At 36.7% G+C, this 24,253-nt stretch overlaps 3 protein-coding genes across 6 annotated transcripts in view; 2 read left to right on the plus strand and 1 right to left on the minus strand.

The window, feature by feature from the left end:
- LOC111514018 (homeotic protein spalt-major) overlaps positions 1 to 7,430 on the plus strand; it is a 197,499-nt gene extending 190,069 nt beyond the window's left edge. For 2 of the 4 annotated variants that reach the window (XM_074171135.1, XM_074171136.1), the window contains 3 exons: positions 2,935 to 3,086; positions 4,666 to 4,839; positions 5,588 to 7,430. In XM_074171135.1, coding sequence (XP_074027236.1) covers positions 2,935 to 3,086; positions 4,666 to 4,839; positions 5,588 to 5,845 — 584 coding nt within the window. In that variant the 3' untranslated portion in view covers positions 5,846 to 7,430. Of the gene's footprint in view, positions 1 to 2,934; positions 3,087 to 4,665; positions 4,840 to 5,587 lie in introns of those variants that run through there. The other 2 variants (XR_012464528.1, XM_074171137.1) reach the window with 2 other exon arrangements.
- Positions 7,431 to 8,805: 1,375 nt separating this feature from the next.
- On the minus strand, positions 8,806 to 17,264 carry LOC111514019 (uncharacterized). Its single transcript, XM_023170248.2, has 6 exons — positions 16,799 to 17,264; positions 13,485 to 13,689; positions 10,746 to 10,865; positions 9,825 to 9,907; positions 9,602 to 9,741; positions 8,806 to 9,066 (listed from the first exon to the last, which is right to left on the minus strand). The coding sequence occupies exons 1-6, from the start codon at positions 16,853 to 16,855 to the stop codon at positions 8,949 to 8,951; spliced, it is 723 nt and encodes a 240-aa protein (XP_023026016.2). The 5' UTR covers positions 16,856 to 17,264; the 3' UTR covers positions 8,806 to 8,948.
- A 5,399-nt stretch (positions 17,265 to 22,663) lies between these two features.
- The window catches only part of Rab3GAP1 (RAB3 GTPase activating protein subunit 1), a 92,839-nt gene continuing 91,249 nt past the window's right edge, over positions 22,664 to 24,253 (plus strand). The window contains exon 1 of the mRNA XM_074171138.1: positions 22,664 to 23,993. Coding sequence (XP_074027239.1) covers positions 22,725 to 23,993 — 1,269 coding nt within the window. The 5' untranslated portion in view covers positions 22,664 to 22,724. The remainder of the gene's footprint in view (positions 23,994 to 24,253) is intronic.

Below are 24,253 nucleotides of genomic sequence, written 5' to 3' on the forward strand. Positions count from 1 at the left end.
TTTGTCTTCATTTATTTTTAAACACTATTTTCTTATGGAAGTCAATAATTCATTATAGCTGAAAAATGATGGCAAATACATTCAAGATATGAATCAGGCTAAACTGAGACAGCATAGTTCTGGTTGTAGTTTTTAGTTGCCTTCTTCAAAGTTGGAACTGTTTTATTTCTCTTGTATCAACTCATATTCAGTTTTTATCAAATCGAATTGAGACTTACCCAATTCAACTAAATTTCTACCGCAATTGATACTGGCCTCCAGAAACTTCAGGTCCTTGGAGAGCCTCTGTCTTGTATATATTTATCCTGGCAGGATTGATACTATGAGTTTCCTGAATATCAAATGGAGAGATCGACTTCCTAGATATGCTTTGGCAGCTGACGTTCATATTGGGTTTCTCATTCTTTCCAACAGATCGTTCATGTATGGGGATATAGATCCCCGAGGAACACAATGGATGATCTAATAGACGATACTTGTGAAAGCTGAAAGACTTGAACGAAAAACATTATATATGGCGGAATTATCAGATGATAATTATAACAAGTTCAACATAGAGAAAGGGGCTTGACATAAGCCTTTTCAAATCGATCGTGGACACCAAGTGGACAGAGATATTACCTCCACAAATTCTTGGTGGAAAGATACAATTATAGGTGGAGATCAAATAACTAGGCTTGACAAAAGAACTCAGACAGATCTGGAGCAAGCATTCAGACAGGATTAGAAGGAAAGGCTAAGGTCGTACAGCTGTTGACCAGAAGCATTTATGGAAAAACATAGAGGTTGAAACCAGATATGTTTTATAGGTGCTTGAACCCATAGTAACATAGTCTTCTTTAGTTCGATGGGCAAAGAAGAAACAAGCGACAGCTATCAATAAACTGAGCAGGGTGCAAATAACTTGATTTCAACGGAATGGCAAAGGATATCAACATTATTAAAACTTGGCTACCAGACCTCAGTTGCTCCCCAGGTGGAACTGAGCAAGCAATATTGATTTGTGACCCCAACAGCCAGACTGCACAGACCAATCACAGACAATGAGAAAACTGATGATTGTGTTGTAAAGATCATCAAGTTCATATACGAGTTAGCTGTGAGGACACCAGAATATACGATGAGGGGTTAGATCAGACACACAAATAATGAGTATGGAAACACTATGGAAAAACATTTCAAAGGGACCGTTTGAGAAAAAAATGGATTGCTTTGACATTAATTTATTATGAATAATCATAATATCAGTAATAATCATTTGGAGGACATCTGAACAAATTAGGAATGCTTAACGGTAATCCGAGCTACAGGCAATGTAGCTGGGATTGCCGTTGTAATTGTTAAGCACTGGATTGATGGGCAACCCAAATTATGTCTATAGAAAAATATGATGAACAACCGACAGAGGATATATATATAACCTAGTACATGAAACAAGATTGTTCAATTAAGTGTCATGAAAGGAAGGAATTAAAAAAAGCACAAATCAGATCAAAAAACTAAGCATTTCACCATTTTCCTCCAAAACTATTTGGGAACTTGGCAGGTGTTTTTGTAGAACCTCCACAACATCTATCTTGGTCGCTATCTCGGTCGCTCTGATTAATGATAGAATATGTAAGAAGAGCTATCGCTGTTGAAAGAAGTAGAATTACCTCCATCGAAGAGATATTACCAAAATCGAAATGATAATAGCTCAGAAGCATTTTTTATTCCTAATTCCTCCTCAAAGAGGTTAATTGTTGCAATGCAATAAGTTGAAGCAGAGCTCAAAAACAAATCATTCGTGATCAAGACAAAACAACGCTCTTTTGACTGCCGTTGGTCTATTAGTGGTGCCAACACTACTGATGAGACAAAGCTAGCTGCCAAAGCTAGCTACCAAAGCTAGCTACCAAAATCGAAATGATAATAGCTCAGAAGCATTTTTTATTCCTAATTCCTCCTCAAAGAGGTTAATTGTTGCAATGCAATAAGTTGAAGCAGAGCTCAAGAACAAATCATTCGTGATTCAAGACAAAACAACGCTCTTTTGACTGGCCGTTGGTCTATTAGTGGTGCCAGCACTACTGATGAGACAAAGCTAGCTGCCAAAGCTAGCTACCAAAGCTAGCTACCAAAATCGAAATGATAATAGCTCAGAAGCATTTTTTATTCCTAATTCCTCCTCAAAGAGGTTAATTGTTGCAATGCAATAAGTTGAAGCAGAGCTCAAGAACAAATCATTCGTGATCAAGACAAAACAACGCTCTTTTGACTGCCGTTGGTCTATTAGTGGTGCCAACACTACTGAGGAGACAAAGCTAGCTGCCAAAGCTAGCTACCAAAGCTAGCTACCAAAATCGAAATGATAATAGCTCAGAAGCATTTTTTATTCCTAATTCCTCCTCAAAGAGGTTAATTGTTGCAATGCAATAAGTTGAAGCAGAGCTCAAGAACAAATCATTCGTGATCAAGACAAAACAACGCTCTTTTGACTGCCGTTGGTCTATTAGTGGTGCCAGCACTACTGATGAGACAAAGCTAGCTGCTGGTGTTGAATGACGAATGCTCTATTTTTAGACTCTGGTGTCAATCAACCAATTAGATCTATGATTGTATCAAAGTTTCATAAATAATGTACTGTGTATATCCATCCACATATCAAGTTTTACATTCATGTTCATTATTTATAATTTTATATCGAAGCTTCAGTAGTTACCATTGAGATGGTAGCTATGAATTGAAGGCTACTACAGACATGATTTTTGTTTCCACTCTTTCAATCAGTACATCAAAAAAGTAACTCTGGATAAACCCCATATCATTCAATTGTCTCTCATTCTGTACATAATAAATCGTCAAGCGCAGCAATACTTTTAACAATATTGTCGCTTGCACTAACTTAGCTACAGGTTGTGGGCTAATGCGTGCGTATGTGTGTGTGTTTTGCAGGCTTACAATCAAGTAAGCATTTGTGCCACGTGTGCAATAAGAACTTCTCCTCCAGCTCGGCCTTGCAGATCCACATGAGGACCCACACGGGGGACAAGCCATTCCGGTGCACCGTCTGTCAGAAGGCCTTCACGACTAAGGGCAACCTCAAGGTACGTTTGTAGGGCCCGTCGCCGCTTCGCTTCACTAACGCTGTAATTAATTTTATGTGAGGGATTGCCGTGCGCTATGCATCGCTTGAGTGTAGTAGTTATTCTGGTGTAAATACACCGAAACCTTCATATTTTCGTAAAATTCGCTAAAAAACCGAACGAAATCAATAACAGCATGAAAATATAAATGGGGAAAGAAGAGAATGTGCTTTTTACGGAAAAAATAAAGGTGATCCAAGCTACGGGAAAATAGTTTATCATGATTTACACCAAAAGTAAACTTTCTATTGAGGAAACTTGATAAAAAAATTTGTAGGAAGTTCTACAACTTTTGTATGAACCTATTTTTCACTTAACACGAAACTCTTTTACAAAAATAATTTGCTTTTGACGATATTTGGTAGATACTCAAATTTTTGTTTCCCTGTCATGCTATGATTACTTCAAATCAAAATATGGAATTGTATTTCAATATTGAAACTAAAATATTACCTTATATTCGACCTAAAATATGCATGTTGGGAAAACTGTTTTCAGTATCAACATTCCACCAGTATACAAAAAATGTCATTCAACAGGTTAGAACATGTCAGAACTAATAATCCGTTGAGTATATCTCCTGTTCTGATGTTTTTTATAACAAAATATCAGCACTACTATACATACTTACCCATAGATGGATTAACAAATACCTAACCACCTAAAAGTCAAAATGTTCTCATCTATTTATTATATTTTCCATACGCTACTGCAAGAGACAGATTGAGGCAAAAACGTCAGTCATATCAGAGAATTTAGTGCCTACTATTGAAATTATAGTATAGTCAAATCGTTTATTTTCAACATAAAATTACAACTTTTAAATGAGTCATACACAGCCGAAAGTTCAGTTAAACTAGGTGATTTATCTTTTGAAGTAATAGTTCACTTATCTTCTTCTTTCTTTTTATTTATTGGCCTCAGCAACCACGACTATACGGCCATAGTTGACGTGTACTCCAACCATTGGTTTTGATACGTCAACTGTCAATCTTGAGTCATTTGTCAGTTCTGAGACATTAATAGTCGAACGTTCCTCAAAATTCAACAAAATGTTGGTAATGATAATAGTACTTATTGAAATCAATTTAAAAAGTATTGACATTTTTACAAAACTCGATTGAACAAACCTTCACCTCTATTTTTTTATTTCAATTTGGGAAAGTCGGGGCAATGGATGTTAATTTTTTTGTGAGATTTTTTCCTGCAAAATATAAATTACATTGAACATATTTGTAGCTCAGTCTAAAGAAGCGCATAATTACTTGCAACGGGTAAATATTCCAGGATGTTGAGATCAGGTGTTCGAGGTGGACACTTTATAAGATCATGGTATTTACGTTTGATACAGGTTAAAACCCAATGGATAATATCGGATTTTGTAGAATGCCTTCTTCATCATCAGAATGTAACCTTTCAGGAGTCTTTAATTTAATGCTCACTCTATAAGCCAAATGCAATTCGCACGTCAATCTCATCTAGTAGTTCATAGAACGGCCAGTGTTGTTTTGGGATGTTTTTAATATATTTTTCTCTGCAGGTACATATGGGAACACATATGTGGAGCAACGGGGCGTCCCGTCGAGGACGTCGAATGTCTCTCGATCTGCCCCCCATTCCCATGACCCCCAAGGATTCCGAATTTCTACAACGGAGACCCGATCTCTTCTACCCGTACCTTCCGGCTCCATTCCTTAATGGAATGCAACAAAAGGTAAGGAAAACATAGAGTTTCGCTTAAATTGTTAGTCAATTAGCTCAAAGAACAATTGGAAATTAGGTATCCATTCATCAATCAGCACTAATAGGCAGTTCCACAGGGAATAGTACTAGGGCCCTACCCTTCAATATATTATCAGTTTTAGAAAAGCCGAGGATGGTTCAGTTATTTTTGTTGCTGCTATTAGAATGTTGTTGCTATTAGAAAAATCAATAGATAAATAGATGGGAATCTATTCATATTCTGCTATAGAGGAGGTTATTGATTTTTAGAAAAACGATGTAACTAATTTTTAAATAATATTAGTTGTCAGTTGTTAATAGTATAAAGGTCAGCAATTTAAGTTTCCCTCCAAAATGTGACCTGAATATATATCATAATATATCACTCCTTCTTCCACAGTTTCTCTATTTCTGATGTGATTGCAAAGTATCAATTGTGAAAGTGACGAAGACGAGAAAAATGTTATTATTAAGTCTAGGTTATGTAGAAAAAAACACTGGGGACATCAAAATTGTGCAAAAGTAGTAGATATTTTTGGACCGAAAAAAAAACTTGAGGTTATGTTATTATTTAGGATTCATCAAAAGAGGGTCAATTTTCTATAGTTTGTATTTATTTCTGTAGTCATAAATAATATATAAAACTTATTTTTTGCTGCTTATGTCTTGTAACTTGTGCATTGTGTCACGGCCTTAATGATTTATTGAAATCAACACTAACGCCATCTATCAATTTACAGCTGAACGAGATATCCATGGTCCAGACAAACCAGAACGGTCTGTCTACTGCCGGCAAGTACGGCGGCCTCCTAGGCTTCGGCTACCCACCACCAGAGGCTCTACGATCTCAGGCGAATTCTCCCGAACGCGGCGAGAGACCGCCAAGTCACGAACCCGACACCCGCGGTCTGTGGGACCTGCATTTCGAGAGGAAGAGCGCTGCAGACGCCTCCAGGGAAGACCTCCTGCCAGCCACAAGGGAAGGCTTGGCCGCCTGAGAGTCGCAGCACGGCTGCGATGTTCCTATTTACTAGTCTAAGAACGGCAAGGTGTTTCGCCCATGTCGGAATTTAAGCCACGGGAGGTGGGTGTCGCGGAAGGGTGAAAGGCGTTTTTCACTCTCCAGGAGGAATATGTTTCATATCCTCGCTTGAAGCTCATTGAAAATTATATTCATAGTAAAGGCCAGTACAAAGGTCAGCGTGAACGTATTATTTTTTGAATGAATATGTAGTTATCTACAGATCTAAAAATTACTTTCTGACTTTTTTGTTGAACTTGTCATAAAATATCAAAATATTGTATTGTGATTTTTTAAAGATATACCGGTTTGTCAGAATTATTCATTTATTTGCATCAATGTCTGTCACCAGTTTTTCAAAAAATCACGTTTATATTTCAATTTTACTGGCAATACTGATGAATTTTTATGATGATCTCAGAAAGATCAATTGTGATCTTTGAATATACGTATTAATGTCAATATGTTTGAAAATACATGGAAACAACTGAAAAAAAATTACAGTTTGAGTATGCTACCATTAATTTTCAGTTCTTACAACGGCGCCTCAACCCATGTATTTCAAATCTAATCTGTAACTAATCCAAATTCTCGAGGAAATTTCAACTGTTTTCCGAACTTCTCGAAACACCTTGTATAGAACGGATCGGGGCAATGATGCATACTGTGATAAAGCAGCCGTCAGCTGCATAAGCTGCAAGAAGCTGCAGTGTAATTAAAATTATTTAAACAAACTTTTATCGATAGGACCCTGTATTATATAGTAGAGTGTACGAAATCTGTACGAAATGTATGATAATGGTGAATACTCTGATAGTTGCGTTCTAGTTTACGTTTTATATATCATATCTCAATAAATATAATCAAAATCGTTTAATATTCAATTTCTCCAAGATGAATTCTCAAAATCATATATTTTGTATGTTCGTTTTGATGTGTTGATATCTTGTGTCCAATGGACGCCGCGGCGATGCCAGTATTTAGCTTTACACCCTGTATATACGACTAGGTAATGAAGGATCACTGTACTGTTATAGATGTTGTCCATTTTTATTTAGCATGTAAATAATTCACTGTGTACCATAAGACTGTTTTTCTTTCCTCGATGTATGCTTATTCTGTCCGTCTGTCCCAGTACAAACTACCCTCGTACACAGGGTCTGTCAAAAATCGTGGCTCTTTCACACCCAAAACAAATTGTACATATATATTTATAGCTGTGTGTGTGTTGGGTGTTTTTTAATATCCCTTGTATATCAAAAAATGCTTTTTTTCACAAAAAGCAAACATTTCCAGTACTTACTTTTGACCCTGTATACGAAGAGCTGAGAATCACTAGACCCCGCGTGGTCCCCACATACGTATCTTGACTTCAAAAGACAGAATATTATTTTAAAGTAAGAAATATTGTGTAAATGTAAGTAATTTGGAAGTTTTTTTTTATTATCAATGTACAAATAATTTTAACTGGTCACGTTTATCGAAACTATGTCTGTATTTATAAATCCGTGCAGCCAGTTAACTCTGTTTAATTATAAAATATAAATATTTATCACATACGACTCGATTGGTTTATTTACGATAACCTTCCTGGTTTTCAGTCATCCGGAATTCTGGAATTGAATAATCAACTCATCTGAAAGAAATACTATTCTCTGAATTTAAATCGAAAATAGTTGTGGAAATTACTAGCTCTGGAAAATAACGCCTGTGGGATATAATTCAATATACGGCGAGGTATTAGCAGGGGAAATCTTAGTTTTGTGACAGACATTTCTGAGAGCCTACTGTATAGGTAGTTGGAGCCGTAATGAGGACAGCCTCTGTTTTATCTGGTACTATATCTAGCCATGAGCTATATTTGCTGTATTAGCCAGATTTTCTTCACCTTCGGCAACCACGACAACATCAATGTCATCTGCGAACTCCTGTTGATTGTTGCATTTCAAGTAGATCATCATAGAGCACATTCCATAATATAAGTTATGTAGGATCCTGGTGCTCCGATATTCTATCTCTTACTAATAACTTCAACCATAATCTTGATTGTAATTTCATTCAGGTAAGAACTCTACTACAAGCTTGATTTTGAATTCGTTTGAATTTTTTTTTATTTGCCTGGCAGAACTCTTCACAGTTGGAATATTCTCTGCTTTGTGATTATCAAAATTCCTAATTAAATTACCACTACGTGTTCTACATGTAAAGCCAGGCACAGAAAAGGGACTCTTCAAAATTTCATTTTTCACACACAGAATCGGTTTGAGTTCAGAACCCAGGCAATGTTACAACATTCACACAGAGGGCGCCTACCGATCCTAGCGAACGTGGGTAAATACCCTTGTTTGTACCTCACTTCACGGTAATCATCATGACCGAATAAAAGAAGAAGAATACTTGACATAGTCACAGTTCACCTAACCGTGAAATAGAAAATATGAACAAAAACAATTAATATGGAATTCAAATAGCTGTCAGAATTTTTCCAACCTGAATAAAATCAAGATGAATTCCGCCTGTCAGAATTTTGGCTGTGATTTGTGGAGCACAGCAGTGGAATGCTCAGAGGAATCCTACATCTGAGAAAATAATTTGTTTGTTACTATCTACAACTCAACATTGACAAAAAAAGGTTTTCTTCATGTTCAGATTGCTCCAGTTTAAAATGAATAGTGGAAAAATTAAATGTTACAATATTATGAACACACCTAAGGCAGGTATTTATGACTTATTCCCACACATAGCTCGAAGTGTTTTCGATAAGGAAGTCAAGGATTAAGAGCAAATAGAACAGAATATGATTACTGAAAAATGATGAAGAAATTCTAATGTTGAGGAAAATAGAAATAATTTATTGGGCTAGATATTCTTTAGTTACTAAAAACTGATTGCTAAAGTAAAAGGTGAAGTACATAGTCAAAACATTGTAGAATAATAAACGGTTTCATAATACTATATTTCAAAAAATCAACTGTTTCAAGAAAGTAAATTCAAATAGAAATCCAGAATATCGAATAATAATTAAATAAAGGTGACATATTCAACCAAATGAACATTGATTCATATTTTTCCCACCTAATTCACTGAAATGAACTAAGTTTGTTGAGTTGTACCATGAGATACTGGAAGAATCCCATAATTGCAAATGAGAAGCTCAAAGGAAACCATCCCGCCCTTATCCATGCCCAGAATGTCAATCTGAAAAAAAGTCACATTATCAGTACCTAATCATGCAGTGTTTAAATGCATAAAATTTGTTCATATCGACAGATTTGATCTGCTTGAAAGGGGATGAAACTGTTTCCATCAACATTCAACTGCCATGTTGCAAAAAGAAAGATAGGTTCATTTCCAACCCTCTTTTTAAGCGCGTCATGAAGCTACGATGGTGAACTCTACATAGTTTACAAAATCGTGACACGTGTTCCATTATCTATCTTGTGAAATATAAATATGCACAAAAACCATATCACAAAGTATTATTTGAATGAGTTATATTAGATTTCAATCAAGTATCGTTCAAGTGTAATATAAAAAATACTCTTTGATTTATAAGTTTAAAATTCACACAAAAATTGAGCAACATTCAACATGAACGCGTCTAAGGAAGCCATTGTAGCGAAACACGTGGAGCGGTTTTGTAAACTGCTCATTAAAAACGTCACAATAAATTGTTATTTGAATCCATTGCAGGAATTTCAATCCATTGGTGATGCAGAAGGATATTACATACTCATAATTTTTTGATGGTTCAGAGAAGGGTACTGTTTCAATTATTCCTACTTCAGAAATGTAAACATTGCTAAGTAGCTTATCGTTGACGTCCGTTTTCATATGCTCAATTTTGTGAACAATTTCTTCTCCTTTGAGTACCTGAAAATGAGAATAGTTTTAGAAAAAGAAACAGTTCCTAGAAAAAGTTCTAGAAATTACCACATCTAGATTGTTCTTTATACCTTTCCAAAAATGACGTTTTTTCCATCTAACCACGGGGTAGCCATAGTAGTAATGAAAAATTGACAACCATTTGTGTTTGGCCCTGAGAAACCAGAAACAGTTTTATATTCATTATTTTTTTTGGAAAAAGTGAATTCGAAAAATGTTTAAGAAGAATAGAACACACAATGTAAATAGTATTTACAGTAAAGACATGCACGCCCGAAGAAGCCTATGTATGGCGAAACACGTGTTGCGTTTTTGTAAAACTATTTAGTAAAATATCTCGCAATAAAGTGTTTTTAAATACGTTATTTACATGAATGGTGGGCACTTGTTTTTGCCTTTCATGAAAATCTATTGACTGAGTTTTTTTCTGCATTTAGATGCAATGAATTCATGCAGAACCAGTCATAGAGTTCAGAAAGAACTTCACGTATCATCCGCATACAATATCTAATGTGTGGATGGGTTCGCTCCAAACAATGTCATTTATATATAATAGGAACAATATTGGGCCCACTACTGATCCTTGAGGAACAACTACACTGGTGTCAAGATTATTCGAATTACAGGTGGTCACTGTTTTCTCAGTTACCTCTGGAATACTAATGTAGTGACAACGTGAGTGCTGATAAAATTTAATCCATTCCAGGGCAAGTCTTTTAACAACAATTTTGATTAAACTAGTTATGAGGGTGGTATGGTTGATGCAGTCAGAAGCACCGCAGAGATCACAAAAGATCCTTACCAAGTCAGTCAGAAAGGAGTGGATGGAACTGCTTGTAGATTTGTTTTTTGGAATTCATGCGGGTTGTCGATCATTGAATAGCTTCAAGAGAGAATTCAGCCTCCTTGAATAGGCATTTTCAAATATTTAATATTTAATTTAATTTAATTATGGGACTTAAGTTAACAGTGTTTCAAATCAATACTCCTACCTTTATTTGCCATAACCAGAAGTCCAGGGGAGTCGTGTTTGATAGTAAAATTCTCATCTTTGAAGTAATCTCCATAAATACTGACGGATCCAGTTCCGTCATTGTTAACAATGTCACCTCCTGAAAATACACCATTAGAATAATCAATGTCCACATTTCGTGTTACAGAATAAAGATACAGCAGTTTATACTGAATTTCCTCTCGTCAATAGATCTTCAGATATTCTAATAATCAATATTGCTCCAGATGTACTCAGGATCCAATACCAGACAGCGCTATTTCAAACCACAGGGGTCTCATCAGTGGTGCTAGGCGGTACCACTCAACTGTCCCAAAAAAGACAAGATAATGGAGTCTCCTCCAACGAAAACTCCATCTAAGAGATCGACAAAAGGCTAAATCATCAAATATCAAAGATAGACAATCCTCCACACGGTGATCACTTGCGGCTGGATCACACGTATATCTAGTTCCCGTGGATTGGGCTGCCTATCAGGCACGTCCCCAGGTGGCGGATGGGGGAACGGTCAGGGGGCTGGAGGCCCTGTCCGGGAAGCCAATGTGGTCCGGACGTGGTCGCCGAACTCCTGGTCAGTGGCAGAAGTAAGTAGGTGAGGGAAACTAAAACTCCCCAAAAGCCTTTGCAAAACATGGCACCCAAGCTAAGGTGTAAGTAATCGTGCCGACAGCTGAATGACACACATGAATTAAACAACAGAAAAAACAAAAACCAATCCCGAGGCTAAGACGGTGGCTGGGGATGAACAGAAATGTCCACCCTAATCTACCGCTTAGAATGAGGCTGGACATAGCATATCACCTCCAACAGCAAGGATAATTCTTGCGGCGAGCGCCAAGAGCTCCACCTTGAACAAAGGCAAGAAACCGGCTGCCCCTGCAGCAAAGCTTCCACACTTGTGCACCTCCACGGAGGGAACCCCAAGAAGGTTGAAGACACTGCGCAACGACAGTAATATCGCTGCACCCTCCAAAACCTTCGCGGAGCTCACGTTTGCCAAAGAGAGTGTGTGTCGGCAAGTCTTGGCCTACACCTGCCAACATAAAGGAGATGTGTCCTAGTGACCTAGGAGAATAACTCCTCTGGAGGATGTACAATGGGTCACATGTGGCCTCTCTACTCTACAGATACCAGAGAGAAGTATATCTAGTTGCCTTACAACGAAAGCTACAGTAGAAGACATAAGATGAATTTTGTTCGGCGGTCGATTTCAGAGCTTCGAATTTGCTACTGACTGCCTTGCGGAGCCTCGATTATCATTAATCAACAAATGAAGGAAACACTATGACAAAAAATATGTAGATATATATGATCTGGTAAAGTCGCAATCGAGTGTATAATGTGCATGCCGCTAAAATTCAGAAATGTATACCAGTACAATTAAGAGAGTTTATATGGTATGGGAGCTCTCTATCTCCCATCAATGAATAAAGCTTCGGTATCAGAAGCGCGTGCTCTCGAAAATAAAATGGCTGCAAGTTTCGTCCTCTAGTAGATACTGTTGTGACAAATCTGAAGCCACCCCTGACCGATATGTCGGCCAGCGAACAAACACATGACATCACCGCAAAAGGAATGCAGTCGGCAACCGCCGGTTAAACTCTAGTTGAGTACCGAAACTACTACAGAATTCTAGAACGATCGTTACCGATATACAAGGCCGGCTTCTCGTCCCAAGAGGGCAGTTGAGTTCAAAAAGTGAATCGAGCGGTTAAACAACAACAATTCAAATAGTGGAAATAAATTAAGTGTTAAGTGTTGTGAATAAATTAGTTTGTGATAGTGAAATAATGTTAGAAATAAATTTGTTTAAGACAGTTAATTCTTTAATTTGTTACAACTGGTGTCAGAAGTGGGATTTGTGAAATAAATATGTGGGCGCCCGGTGGACAATCTTTGTATTGCGGTGTAATTGACTATAAAACTTATTTGTTCGCGCAGAGAGACTAGTGAAGTCATGTGTTTGTTCGCTGGCCGACATATCGATCAGGGGCTGCTTCAGATTTGTTACAATACTATAAGAGAACATTCCAAAACACCACGCATCATTTTGGAATGTTGTGAAATGTTCAGAAAGAGCTGAAACGTTTGCCTAACATCAGGAAACATTCCAAATCAGTGTAGAATGTGAGGCATGCTTTTGAAGATATGTGGGCTGAACGTTTGTAGAATAGTCCGGAATACTCTAGATTATTTGACAGCAATCCATAATATTCCAAAATATTCCGGCAACCCGAAAAGTTCTAAAATGTTGTAGAATGTTTGGGAATAGTCGAATTTGCATCATATTTTGTGTCAAAATGGAGTTGAGTACTCAAAAACACTTGAAATGTTGACAGTGGCATATGGTGATTGTATGGCCCAGTACATCAAGAACCAATGAAAATGTTAAGACATTTAGGAAAATCACAATGGAGGATATTGGCATATTGTTTGGCTCATGTCATGTGATTTTTTCGTAAATTTTTGCCATGAAGCGTGTCACAGAGAAGTTCGTTCCAAAATTGCTCAATTTTGACCCAAAAAACTGTCACATGAGCATCGCTCAGGAATTGTTGAGTGACGTCAACGGTGATCCAGATTTGCTCAAGAGGGGCATAGCTGGTCATAGCTATATGGTTTTGACTTAGTGTATTTGTCATTACGTTTTCTCGTAACACAACTTCTAGAAGAGCTAGAATAAATGTGAATACTACTATATATGTAAAAAGCTTCCCACCTTGGATCATCACTCTTGATATGGCCGTATGAAACTTGGTGCCCACATATGATCTTCCACTGATTCCTTTCAGAGCTATGGTTTTGAAGTTCTCACATGTATCTGGTGCTACTTCTCCAAACAACCCCAGTATGATCCTTCCCAGCATTTGGTTATCTTTTCGAACATCAAAGTATATTCGATCTGTGACTTTGTATTCAGAAGACTGAAAAATTTTGATTTTTGATGAGTTTTGAAAAAAAATTACAGAAAAAACTGGTAGGCAGCAAATGCTTATACAAATGCAGAAAAAATATTCACTAAAAATGGATATTCGAGAAAAATAAGTAAGAAAAAGAAATGGGAACAGAAGCTGTGAAAATGGCGGAACGAAATTCAAATTGTCTGGTGATTTCGATAAGAGGGAATAGAAAAAATGGAAGGTATTATAAAGGTTAAAGAAGTATGTGGCAGACATACATAGCCGCTTTTTAATCTATTGTTGACAGATTAATTTGCAGGTAGTTGTTCCACTAGTTAATTACCAAAAAATCAATCAGGATAATCATAATTTAACAAACAAAGTCCACATCGGACCAAAAAACTTTAGGTAAATAAACAGCTAACCCTTGTCTTTAGATATATGATGGAATCGGCCGATACTTGATGAAAATCCATAACTAACGTATTCCAAAAACACTTTATTGTGAGATTTTCACTAAATTGTTTTACAAAAACGCAACACGTGTTTCGCCATACAATGGCTTCATCTGGCGTGTCTTTCAACTAATTCTACACATTCAATACTAAATATATATATAGTTTATGGAGTACCTGAAATCAAAGTACCTGTAAACGAAGTACCTGAATTTTAAGTAGCTGATATTTTACCTGAGTTTCTAACAAATTAAATTACCTGCACTTATGTTCCATTTTCACATTTGAAAAAATATATTCAGTAACGGAGAGTTATTGAGTTCTAATTGATCATTCAGTAAATTACCCGAATTCCTGAATCTATTGATTTCTAAACATTCTAGAAGATTAAGTTTCAAACTCTTTTCTTCTAAATGTAACACCTCGTACTCATGATTGAACTCATGTCCTTCTGCTAAAAAATGGTTTGCAAATGTGGAATTGGTCTTTCTATTTACAAAACTACTCCTATGTTCTTTAATTCGTTGGAAAGATGTTCTTCCTGTTTAGCCAATATACAGTTTTGGACAAGAGCCACAAGTCAGCTTATATACTCCTGATCTATCCGACACCAAAGTTTTGTCCTTATTGTTTTTGTCTTTAGATTCAGTATCAATTTGCTTTTCCTGAAGATGCTAACCTTGTTCACGAAACGCGCGTCGAGTGCAAAAATATCAGTTTGGTGTTAGGGTAATTGATCTCTAGAAAAAGTTTTCAAAAATCGGTTTGCAAAACCACTCACTACCTCACCTAACCCTACGAACACACGGCACTTATAAAGAAATATTGTGAAACGGACAAAAAATTAGTATTCAGCCAGTCCAGCTAGCCGAGGCTTCATTCCTCAACTACATTTGATAGCACATTTACTAACTATCTGGGCGACTAGGGGCCACAGGCAAGAAATGTTTATGACTGTACTCTTATTTTTATTGCCGTTCCAATTGGGAATGAATAGACTACACTCCCCGTGATTTTAAACTAGTTGAAGCAACATCAAAACTTCACTTCTATGGGAAACGAAGGTTTTGACTTTCCACTTCTCCATCTTCACACAAAAAATTTTGTAATCTTCCACATAACGGAAGAAAGCAAATAATTCCAAAAAAAAAACTCTTTACAAAGATGTATAAGACCAAAGATGTAAATTTCAAACACAAACAGTAAACAACTACTTTGATATGAACTTTTAATTACACCATTTCGTTTTCCATATTTCTCTCACGACATATTGATTTAAAATACAAATGGAAATGACAATGAGAGAAATAATATCGAACAATATGGGAGTACCTCAAGGCTCTGTCCTAGATCTTGTTCTACCCATCAAAATTGGAGGAACAGTTGACCAAATTTCTGGCTGGTTTTCAGCAAAAATAAAAAACTGACTAAAGATGAAAAGAATAAGTGCAGCATTTCATGATTGAAGCAATCACTGGATCTGCTTTTTTCAAGTAGTTTGAACTAGATGAGAATTAATCATCTCACCGGAAGTACGATATTAGTAGGTTTTGTATGGGATAATTCGGAAGTGCTTATTCTCCGTCTCAATATAAGAGGTGTAGTTTATGAAATCAATATCAGATGTCTATTCAATAATGAGAAATACGTCATACGTATCAACAGATTACGTCAAGATATGTTGATAGGTTGATACGTTAAGAATAGTACTTCGACCACGCCATTGAAGATGACTGCCGCAGTTGTAGTTGAAACGTTTCGAGATTGTAATCTTCCTCTTGATGATGTTCACTTGGTGATTGAAACACGTGTCGAGGTCTTGAAAATAACGGTTTGGTGTTGGGATAAACAACAAGGCATTGATCTAATAATAATAGCAAATGAATAGTAACAGCTGGCAATGGTGATATGAATAAGTATTTAAGATACTAGAAGTCCATTTAATATCCACATATGGTTCAAACAGTACGTCTATAAAGTTTATGTTGTCAAAAGTTTTAGTCCAATATTTGTCACTTCGTTGTACAATTTATCGCCAAATTGAGCCCCTCAGCGCTCAAAAATAAATATCCATCGGCTGTTGAAACTGGTGTCCTATTGATATCCATAGAATATTCAGTGGACATTCCTTGTTCAGTGTCAAAGGCCATCCACTGAATATCCATAAAGTCCATTTCGGATGTTCAATTGACATCCAATGGATGTCCATTTGTTTTCTTGGTTGTCCTAAAATGATTAGTTCCTATCTTCAACATGCTTGACCGGTTCATCATAACTTGACTTTCTAAAAGGACAATTGAATACATAATGGAGTTCAAAAAAATTGCTGAGCGGTAAATCCACCCGCTGTTTTGTCCCACATTCATACCGCGAAGCAGGCGTTTATGATAATAGGCGTATGAAACAATCAACATACAGAAAGAGCCGCCTCATTGAAAATCGCCAAGAAAAATCGCTTGCTTTTTTCTCCTGCCCGACGCGTTTGACATTAGCATTTATATTAGCATCTATTTTTATTTCTAAATACATTCTGCCATCTAAATATAACTACATCATTTGCTTTTGTTTCGAACAGCAATTAATCTTGATAATTGGAAATTAAATTTATAGGGCTGCCTCACCATAATTTCGAACATAAAACTGGTCGTATAACTATAATGCAAATGCGTTTTACTTACCGAGGCCCAGCAAGTCATCAGAAGTGTTGCAAGAACCCACGAATACATTTCTTCCATTGAAAATACAACGACGATTAACTGAGGAGGCCAGTTCTACTATTTTTCGCATTGATTTTCCCAGGACACTAATTAAATTAGAGCACAGGGTGATATCGAGTGCAACAGGATGTTCACGAACTAGTGAGGTTTCACTTGATCTTGGAATTTGATCATTTAACAGTTGAGCTAACATAGAAACAAGTTTTTTTGAAGTGGAAGTAAGTTCCAGATCTACCTCCTCTTCACTTTTTTCTAGAGAAAGAGGCTAGATGGACGGCATAAAGACTTGTTCACTTTGCACAAATCAATTTAATGCAGAGTGCAACACTCTGTTGGTTGACACTGGAAGTCACAGCATTCTGGGAATGACCTCTGGTTTTATGTCTTCAACTGTCAACTACGAACTGCCTTATAAAGTACTATTCCCGAGTAGAGAGGACTGGATCCAAAATCAAATCAAATCAAAATATACTTTAATGTCCAAGAATAACAATTCTCATGACAAAGCATACAGTCACCATGATAAATAACATCACAAATATACAGTTAGCAAGGAGATCATAAATACACATAAATTCACACTTACAATAAACGGACATAATTGCATATACAAAAGCAACAAGATTTACACCACTAAGCCAAATAACATTGAACAACAAAACTACTATGTGTCAATTAAATGAATAAAGTAACATGCCGGAAAAACAAAAAGAAAAAATGTTTAGATTTTGTACATGAAATTACAAGGACTACCTCTAAATATATGAAGAATTAGGCATACGTTATATGACCGCCGCCAAAGATAGAGATCTCAGCAAAAAGAATCCTGAAAGTATTCTTCCAGGGTATAGTAGACCCTCCCAACTATGAGCATTTTTACAGATTTTCTGAACTTGACTTCGCTTTTGATGACACGCAAGGTTAGGGGAAGGTGATTGAAAATTTTCTTGCCCTCAAAAATTAGAGAGTTGCGAATTAAGGTTGAGGATGGAATTGGAAGCGAGATCAAGTGAGAGGAGCCAGTGTTATAGGTTGACTCAGAAGTAATTATAGCTTGGTATTTCTTGTGCATGAGGCAAGCCATTTCCAAAGTGTAGATACAAACCAATGTCAGAACTCCATGTTGCATAAACAAGGGACGACAGGATTCATGGTAATCAGAACTACATAGGTATCTAATTGCCCTTTTTTGGAGAGAGAATACTCTTTGAAATAAATAATGAGCACAAGCGCCCCAGAAGCAGATTCCATAACGAAGATGAGATTCTATTAGTGCGTAGTATACGTTCTTCGCTATACCCAAATTCAACTCATTAGCAACGACACGAACCGCAAAGCAACCTGAAGCTAATCGATTGCTTAGTTTTGTGATATGGTTACCAAACTTCAATTTATTATCAATCAGAAGTCCCAGAAGTTTATTATCCGTAGAAATGGAGATTTGTTCCTTGTCCAAATAAACATCATCTAAGTCGCCCTTGAATGTTATGATATTTGTTTTGCTTATATTGAAAGTTAGAAAATTGGAATCACACCAATTCTTAACTTTTTCTATATCTATGCTGATGTGGTAGTTAAGCTCTGAAGAGCTTTTGTTGTGCCATAGAATCGATGTATCATCTGCAAAAATAGTAATTTCACCATTGATATCTAAGTTGGCGAGGTCGTTAATATAAATGAGAAATAGAGTCGGGCCCAAAACTGATCTTTAAGGAAGGGAGAAGGAAATATTAAGAGCAGATAGTTGTTGGTTCACAGATGGATTAAAAACACCTTTCAAATCTGATGTAGGTGTTTTTAGTCACAGACCCAAGACAGAGATCAACCTGCCTAGGAACCTATGCGACTCTATTTCTAACGAAAATTTACGCTATTGAATTGGAAGAATCCAACCTCATACACAAGTCAATAAAAATGCTTAAGTCATAAAGACTATATGTCGTGTCTTACCAGGAAAGGAAGGATGGTGTAGGAAGTAAGGTTGAATCTGGTTTGTTCAAGTGAATTCACAAGGCACCCGCAAACTACTTTTAATCGGCGGTCATTCAAGTTCAATATAGTCTGCGAGGATCCCGCATTTTGAAAGTTGAATTGAAGAAACACTAAAACGACTTACCGAAATATTTTTCAGTTCCGATCCGTCATAGCGCCCCGTCCGAATAATTAAATCAAAAACAAACGCAGTCGTACAGTAACGAAGACCAACTGGAGGCTAGCCTCCTCTAACGCTATAATTTTTGCAACTAAAATTACAAATCGGGACGTATGTCCCTGGCTGGATCGGTCTCGCGGAGTTTGTGTTTTTAAAGCGGTCAGAGGTTGGGCCCCCTTGCAACGTATCAACGTATGGCATTTATTATTTAGGGTTGATGGTTTCTTCGTTATTCGTTCGTGGGCGGTGCGTTTGAGGTTTGTTGATGCAGGATACAGTGTGGTACGTACTACGTAGTGAGTGATAGTTTTTTTTTCGGGAATATTATGTATTGATATTAAAAATTAATGATAAAATAATGATACTCAAGCATTTTTAGAAAAAATGCGATGAATAGCCTCAAATTTTATGGGTAGGCTAAGCCTCCCTTGCCTCCTCTGACGAGCCGCCGCTGGAACAACGTCTCAATTGGTAGCAAGTTGCCAAAAAAAACTCTCCTCGATAGGAAGACTCAACAAATTGTCTCTGGTCTGGATTCCTGGCCATACTGGCTTGGAAGGCAACGAAGCTGCCGACACCCTTGCAAATAAGAGTGCTGCAAACAGCTTCATCGGACCAGAACCTGTCATTGGCATCGCTTTGGGCTTTGCCAAACCAACTTTGAACACCTGGATGGCAAAAAGATTTATGGATTTCTGGCAGAATCTTCCAGGATTGGCTCACTCCAAATTCGTTTATTCATCATTCGAAGCTTGATACCAAAACAGATGTTGGACTACAGTAGGCCTGACAGGCCTTCTTACAGGTCACCATCATATGCACTATCATATGCACTATCACTATCATATGCAGAGAATGATGAAACAGCAGAGCATATACTTTGTGCCTGCCCCGCTGGGGACCGAATCAGGTTTTTAGAGTTCGGCAGAGCCGTACTCTTACCATCTTACCTGAAAGATCACTCACCAGTCAAACTAATCAGCTTCGTTAAGAAAGCTGGGTTTATTTAGTCGAGGGTGAATAGATGTGAGCCACAATAAACCCTTATGGGTTGCGGTGGAGGGTCAAATGGACTCACTCGCTTTAGAACTAACCTACGTTGGAGAATGCGCGACGAGAGCGTTACGAAAAATGTGATCGAGCAAGGCGAACGGAAGTTGAGTGGGAGGTATAAGTTAGTGAAGATACAACGAGAGTTACGTTTTGTATATTACTGTAGGTGCAAGAGAGAGAGGTGCGAGCACATATTTACGGTCGTCTAGGCTATGAAGAATTAGGAGGAAACTATCATACGTTGCCACTAATTTTAGCAGGAGGTTTCAATGTTAATTTCGCGTCCGGAGATGGACAACTTTCGATAAACTTTCTACAAGATGAATTAGAACTACAAATGAATGATTTTCATTCGTAAACATAATATATGTATCTTATTTCTCATACCATAAGTATATTGTCTCGGTCTTACAGTCAACCACAGTAATCACTGTCGTATTCGTTAATGAAAATAAAAAATAAAAATAAAAAATCTATTCATAAATGTTAATTTATCAATGAAAACCTATAATAAATTTGAATATTTGTAGAAAATTCATATATGTGTTAATACATGTGTTTATATTATACATATTTTATTCAATATAGTCGTCTTTGAGGGCGATTCAACGATTATACCGGTCATACAACTTTTCGATATCATTTTTATAGTACGATATGTGTTTAGGCCCAAAGTATGCTTCAGTTTCGACGAGTACCTCGTAATCGGAGCTGAATTGCTTTTTAGCTAGCGTTATGTTGAGGCCTGGGTACAGAAAAAAGTCGCTGGTGCCAGGTCTGGAAAGTACGGTGGATGCGGAAGCAATTTGAAGCCCAATTCATGCAATTTTGTCATTGGTTTGTGTCACGTACATTCTATTAATGAAAAAGCAATTTTTTTTCTTCTAATGGGGCCGTTTTTCCGCGATTTCGTCTTTCAAACTCTCCAATAACGCAATGTAATAGTCGCTGTTTATGGTTTTTCCCTTTTCAAGATAGCTGATGAATATTATACCGTGCGCATCGCAAAATACTGTATATTTCATTATTGAAAAAGAAATATGTATTACTTTAAGGAAAGTTAACAGACGCATGAAGTCATCAATAATATTGCAAAAATCATCAACACGATTCCAATGTTTACGCCCTTAGGCAGATATCAAAGTAGGCATTATTAAAAACATCCAGACTTGCTGAGACGTGATTGAACCAAAGTTCAATTAAATTAAATTTCGAGGAAATCTCAAAAGAATCTTCATACCTTTAGGTTGGACTTTCAAGGTCGTACGCTTTTATTGGAACTTTCTCCGCATTATTTAAATTTTTATGTCAGAATTTTTAAAAATGTAGATCGAAAAAATTTGGTAGTTATCAATTTCCTAAGATAGACATTTTTTACTTATTTTTATTATTTTTTATTTATTCTTTGAAGTGTTCAGAAATCTCTGTTGTTCATTGTTTTAGAAACAAAATTTTAAAAATCATATGTCAAAAAATTTAGTGATCAACTTGCCTCCGATTGTTTCTCCTAGAGACGCTCCTATTAAAGCTACAATATTTTTGGTGGATTAAAAAAAAATAATTTTTAAAATTGTCGATAACAAATTCTTTAGTAGAATAACATTCCTGCAGAAATTTCGGAGAATACATAAATCTTTGAGAAGTTGGTATTTCTTCCATTGTAAAATTGTGTTTTCTTCGACTATATTTCTGTTTGAAATCCATATGTCAGGTAAATAATATAAACTTCATTGATGCTATACAAATGGAGTTGAAGAAGTTTGCCTAACAAAAAAAGACTTTTGTCCTGAGAAACATGTTGCATACGAACCATAACCCACCTACCTAGTTTAGAATCACTTCCTCCAAGAAACAACAGGTCATAAATTTAGATTTTCTCCTTTGCATTATTCACATTCAATTCGTTTTATTATCGTTACTTCACCTGATATGTTTCAATGTCCTCCTTGTTCTCTGGTTTTGATGCCTCCAGATTTTTGCTTGGAGATAATTGAACAATTAAGCATCAGCAATAGATGTATGAGAAATGAGGCAATACAGCAGTTATCTATTTTATTATAAAGTCCTGAGCATAATTCACTAAAAAACTAAAGTAGGTACAGTGAAAAATGTTATAATTTTTCAGTTTCATCCAGCTTTCTGGAATGAGGAATCAATTGATTATTCTAACCTGATAAATTTAAGTGCCAGAAAAGTGTGAAAACAGTACTGCACTTCTTTTCGAATGATGAAACAAATTAAGAAAAAAAAACAAATTCACAGATTCTTTTGAATATTGGTATATGCTGTGCCATCTAATAGTCAAATTTTTAACTACCTCTAGTGATACAAGCAACCATCCTAAATGTCGTGCTTTCAATACTTTTGTCAATAATAGATGGCACTACAAAGTTTTTGTTCAAGATTTGAAATAAAGCCACTGCAACATTACTTCCTTATTAGTTATATAATAAATATCATTGTTCCTCATTTTGTTATATATTGTCATTATTGGCGGCAGTTTAAAATAATGAAACTCACGCTGTCACCTGTTGTATAAATTATGAAACAGAAAGTTTGTCATGAATTCCAGTTAATTTACAGTTGTCGCTTTTATCCCGACAGAAGGCATTTGATTTCAAGCGACAAAAACATAAACAGCTGTTTTTGTTTCTCAGTTGTCAATTGTGAAATCAAACAAAAATGAACGAGGAAATAGACGAAAGCGATTTTTACCATCAAGATTTCACCACAGCCTCGCAATGGGAAATATTTATGGCGCGTATGGAGGAAATTATAAACCAATGGAAACATGAAGATTCTAAAACTGATGCCCCAAAAGAAACTCCGAATACATGGACCATTAGATCCCAAAAACTGCGATTCGTAGATGTTGAGTTTTGTCTTCTCTCAATCAGGAAATCTTTAGAAACTACAGAAAACTCAGAAAGCTCGGAAAGACATACAGAAGACAGTGAAAAACCACCGGAATTGTCTTCGGCCTTCAAGCATGATTTCGAATTGTACCACGAAAGCTTGGATTTTGAACACTCCTGTCTGCATACCTGGTACGGCGTGAATGACTATATAGTATTGGCTCCCAGAACTGTCGAAATAACCTGCCCGAGCAAAATAAAAATCCTAGTGAGCTCCGCTTATATTGTAGCCAACAATTTGAAGTGTGCTAAACCAATATTCGTACAAATCAGAGAAAAGTGGCAGAGGTGTTACCTGGGTGTATACGAGAACGAAGAATTTAGGATCAATTATGAAATGGCGCACCTGAAGATCATGCCGTTTCGTTCCAGATATCTCGGAGGGTTGATGCAGATGTTCAAGGAGAAATTAATGCCGCCTATGGGTTGGCACAGTCTTGTGTCTCTACAACATACTTATGCTCTTCAGGATTTCGGGAGATTTTACTGGAAGCAGGACCAGATGTCAGGTGACACATTCGATATCGAAACAGTTTTCATCTTACCTTTTGGAGTAACTGTTGATCCGGTGAATACTTTGTTTCTCAAAACAACTTGGAACCATCGGTCTTCGAGAAGTCTTGTGGATGAAGAAAACCATACCCATTTCGTAGCCACGAGTGCGGACAAATGGTCCTGCATGGTCAAAATGACTAAAGAACCAACTTGCCTCCTGGAGGGTGCCCTCTGCGAGTTCTTGCATATCCTTGGTAATCATTCCACCGTTTACAATGTCTTGGGAGATTTTGTGACACCGCCCACTGTAGAGAATAACCCCCTCGATGTTTTAACGGAGCCTGCCATACCAACTATTTCTGCTTTACTCACACGGGCTGCTAGACGATCTTTGTCAAAAAATAAACGAAGCAGTCCTCCTATTTCAGAGTCGGTTCTTGTGTCGTTACTGTACTTTTTATTTCCTGATGCTGATGAAAACTCCAATTTTCCATATAATATTGAAGAAGATAAAGAGTTGTCTGAAGGAAATCTCTCACATGTGAGTACATAACTGACATTCTTCTAGAGTAGAGTAGAGTACTTCATTTGACTATTTTGCATTTATGGCAAGTACAGAAACACTACAAAATAAGTAGAATTGGAATTTCTGGTTAATCACCTTCCACCAGAAAAAATAATGTATTCTGTTATGGTGTGGTGAAGAGTTTTTCAGTAGATGAAGGTAGAAAGTATAGGTTAATTAAAAGCATAAATGTAAAATAAATTTAATGAATTTCACATGTTGAAGATACCGCTGTC

This window comes from Leptinotarsa decemlineata, unplaced genomic scaffold (assembly GCF_025532065.1).
Source record: "Leptinotarsa decemlineata unplaced genomic scaffold, Ldec_3_MD MMD2_tig00000008_RagTag_RagTag, whole genome shotgun sequence".
Lineage (NCBI taxonomy): Eukaryota > Metazoa > Arthropoda > Insecta > Coleoptera > Chrysomelidae > Leptinotarsa > Leptinotarsa decemlineata.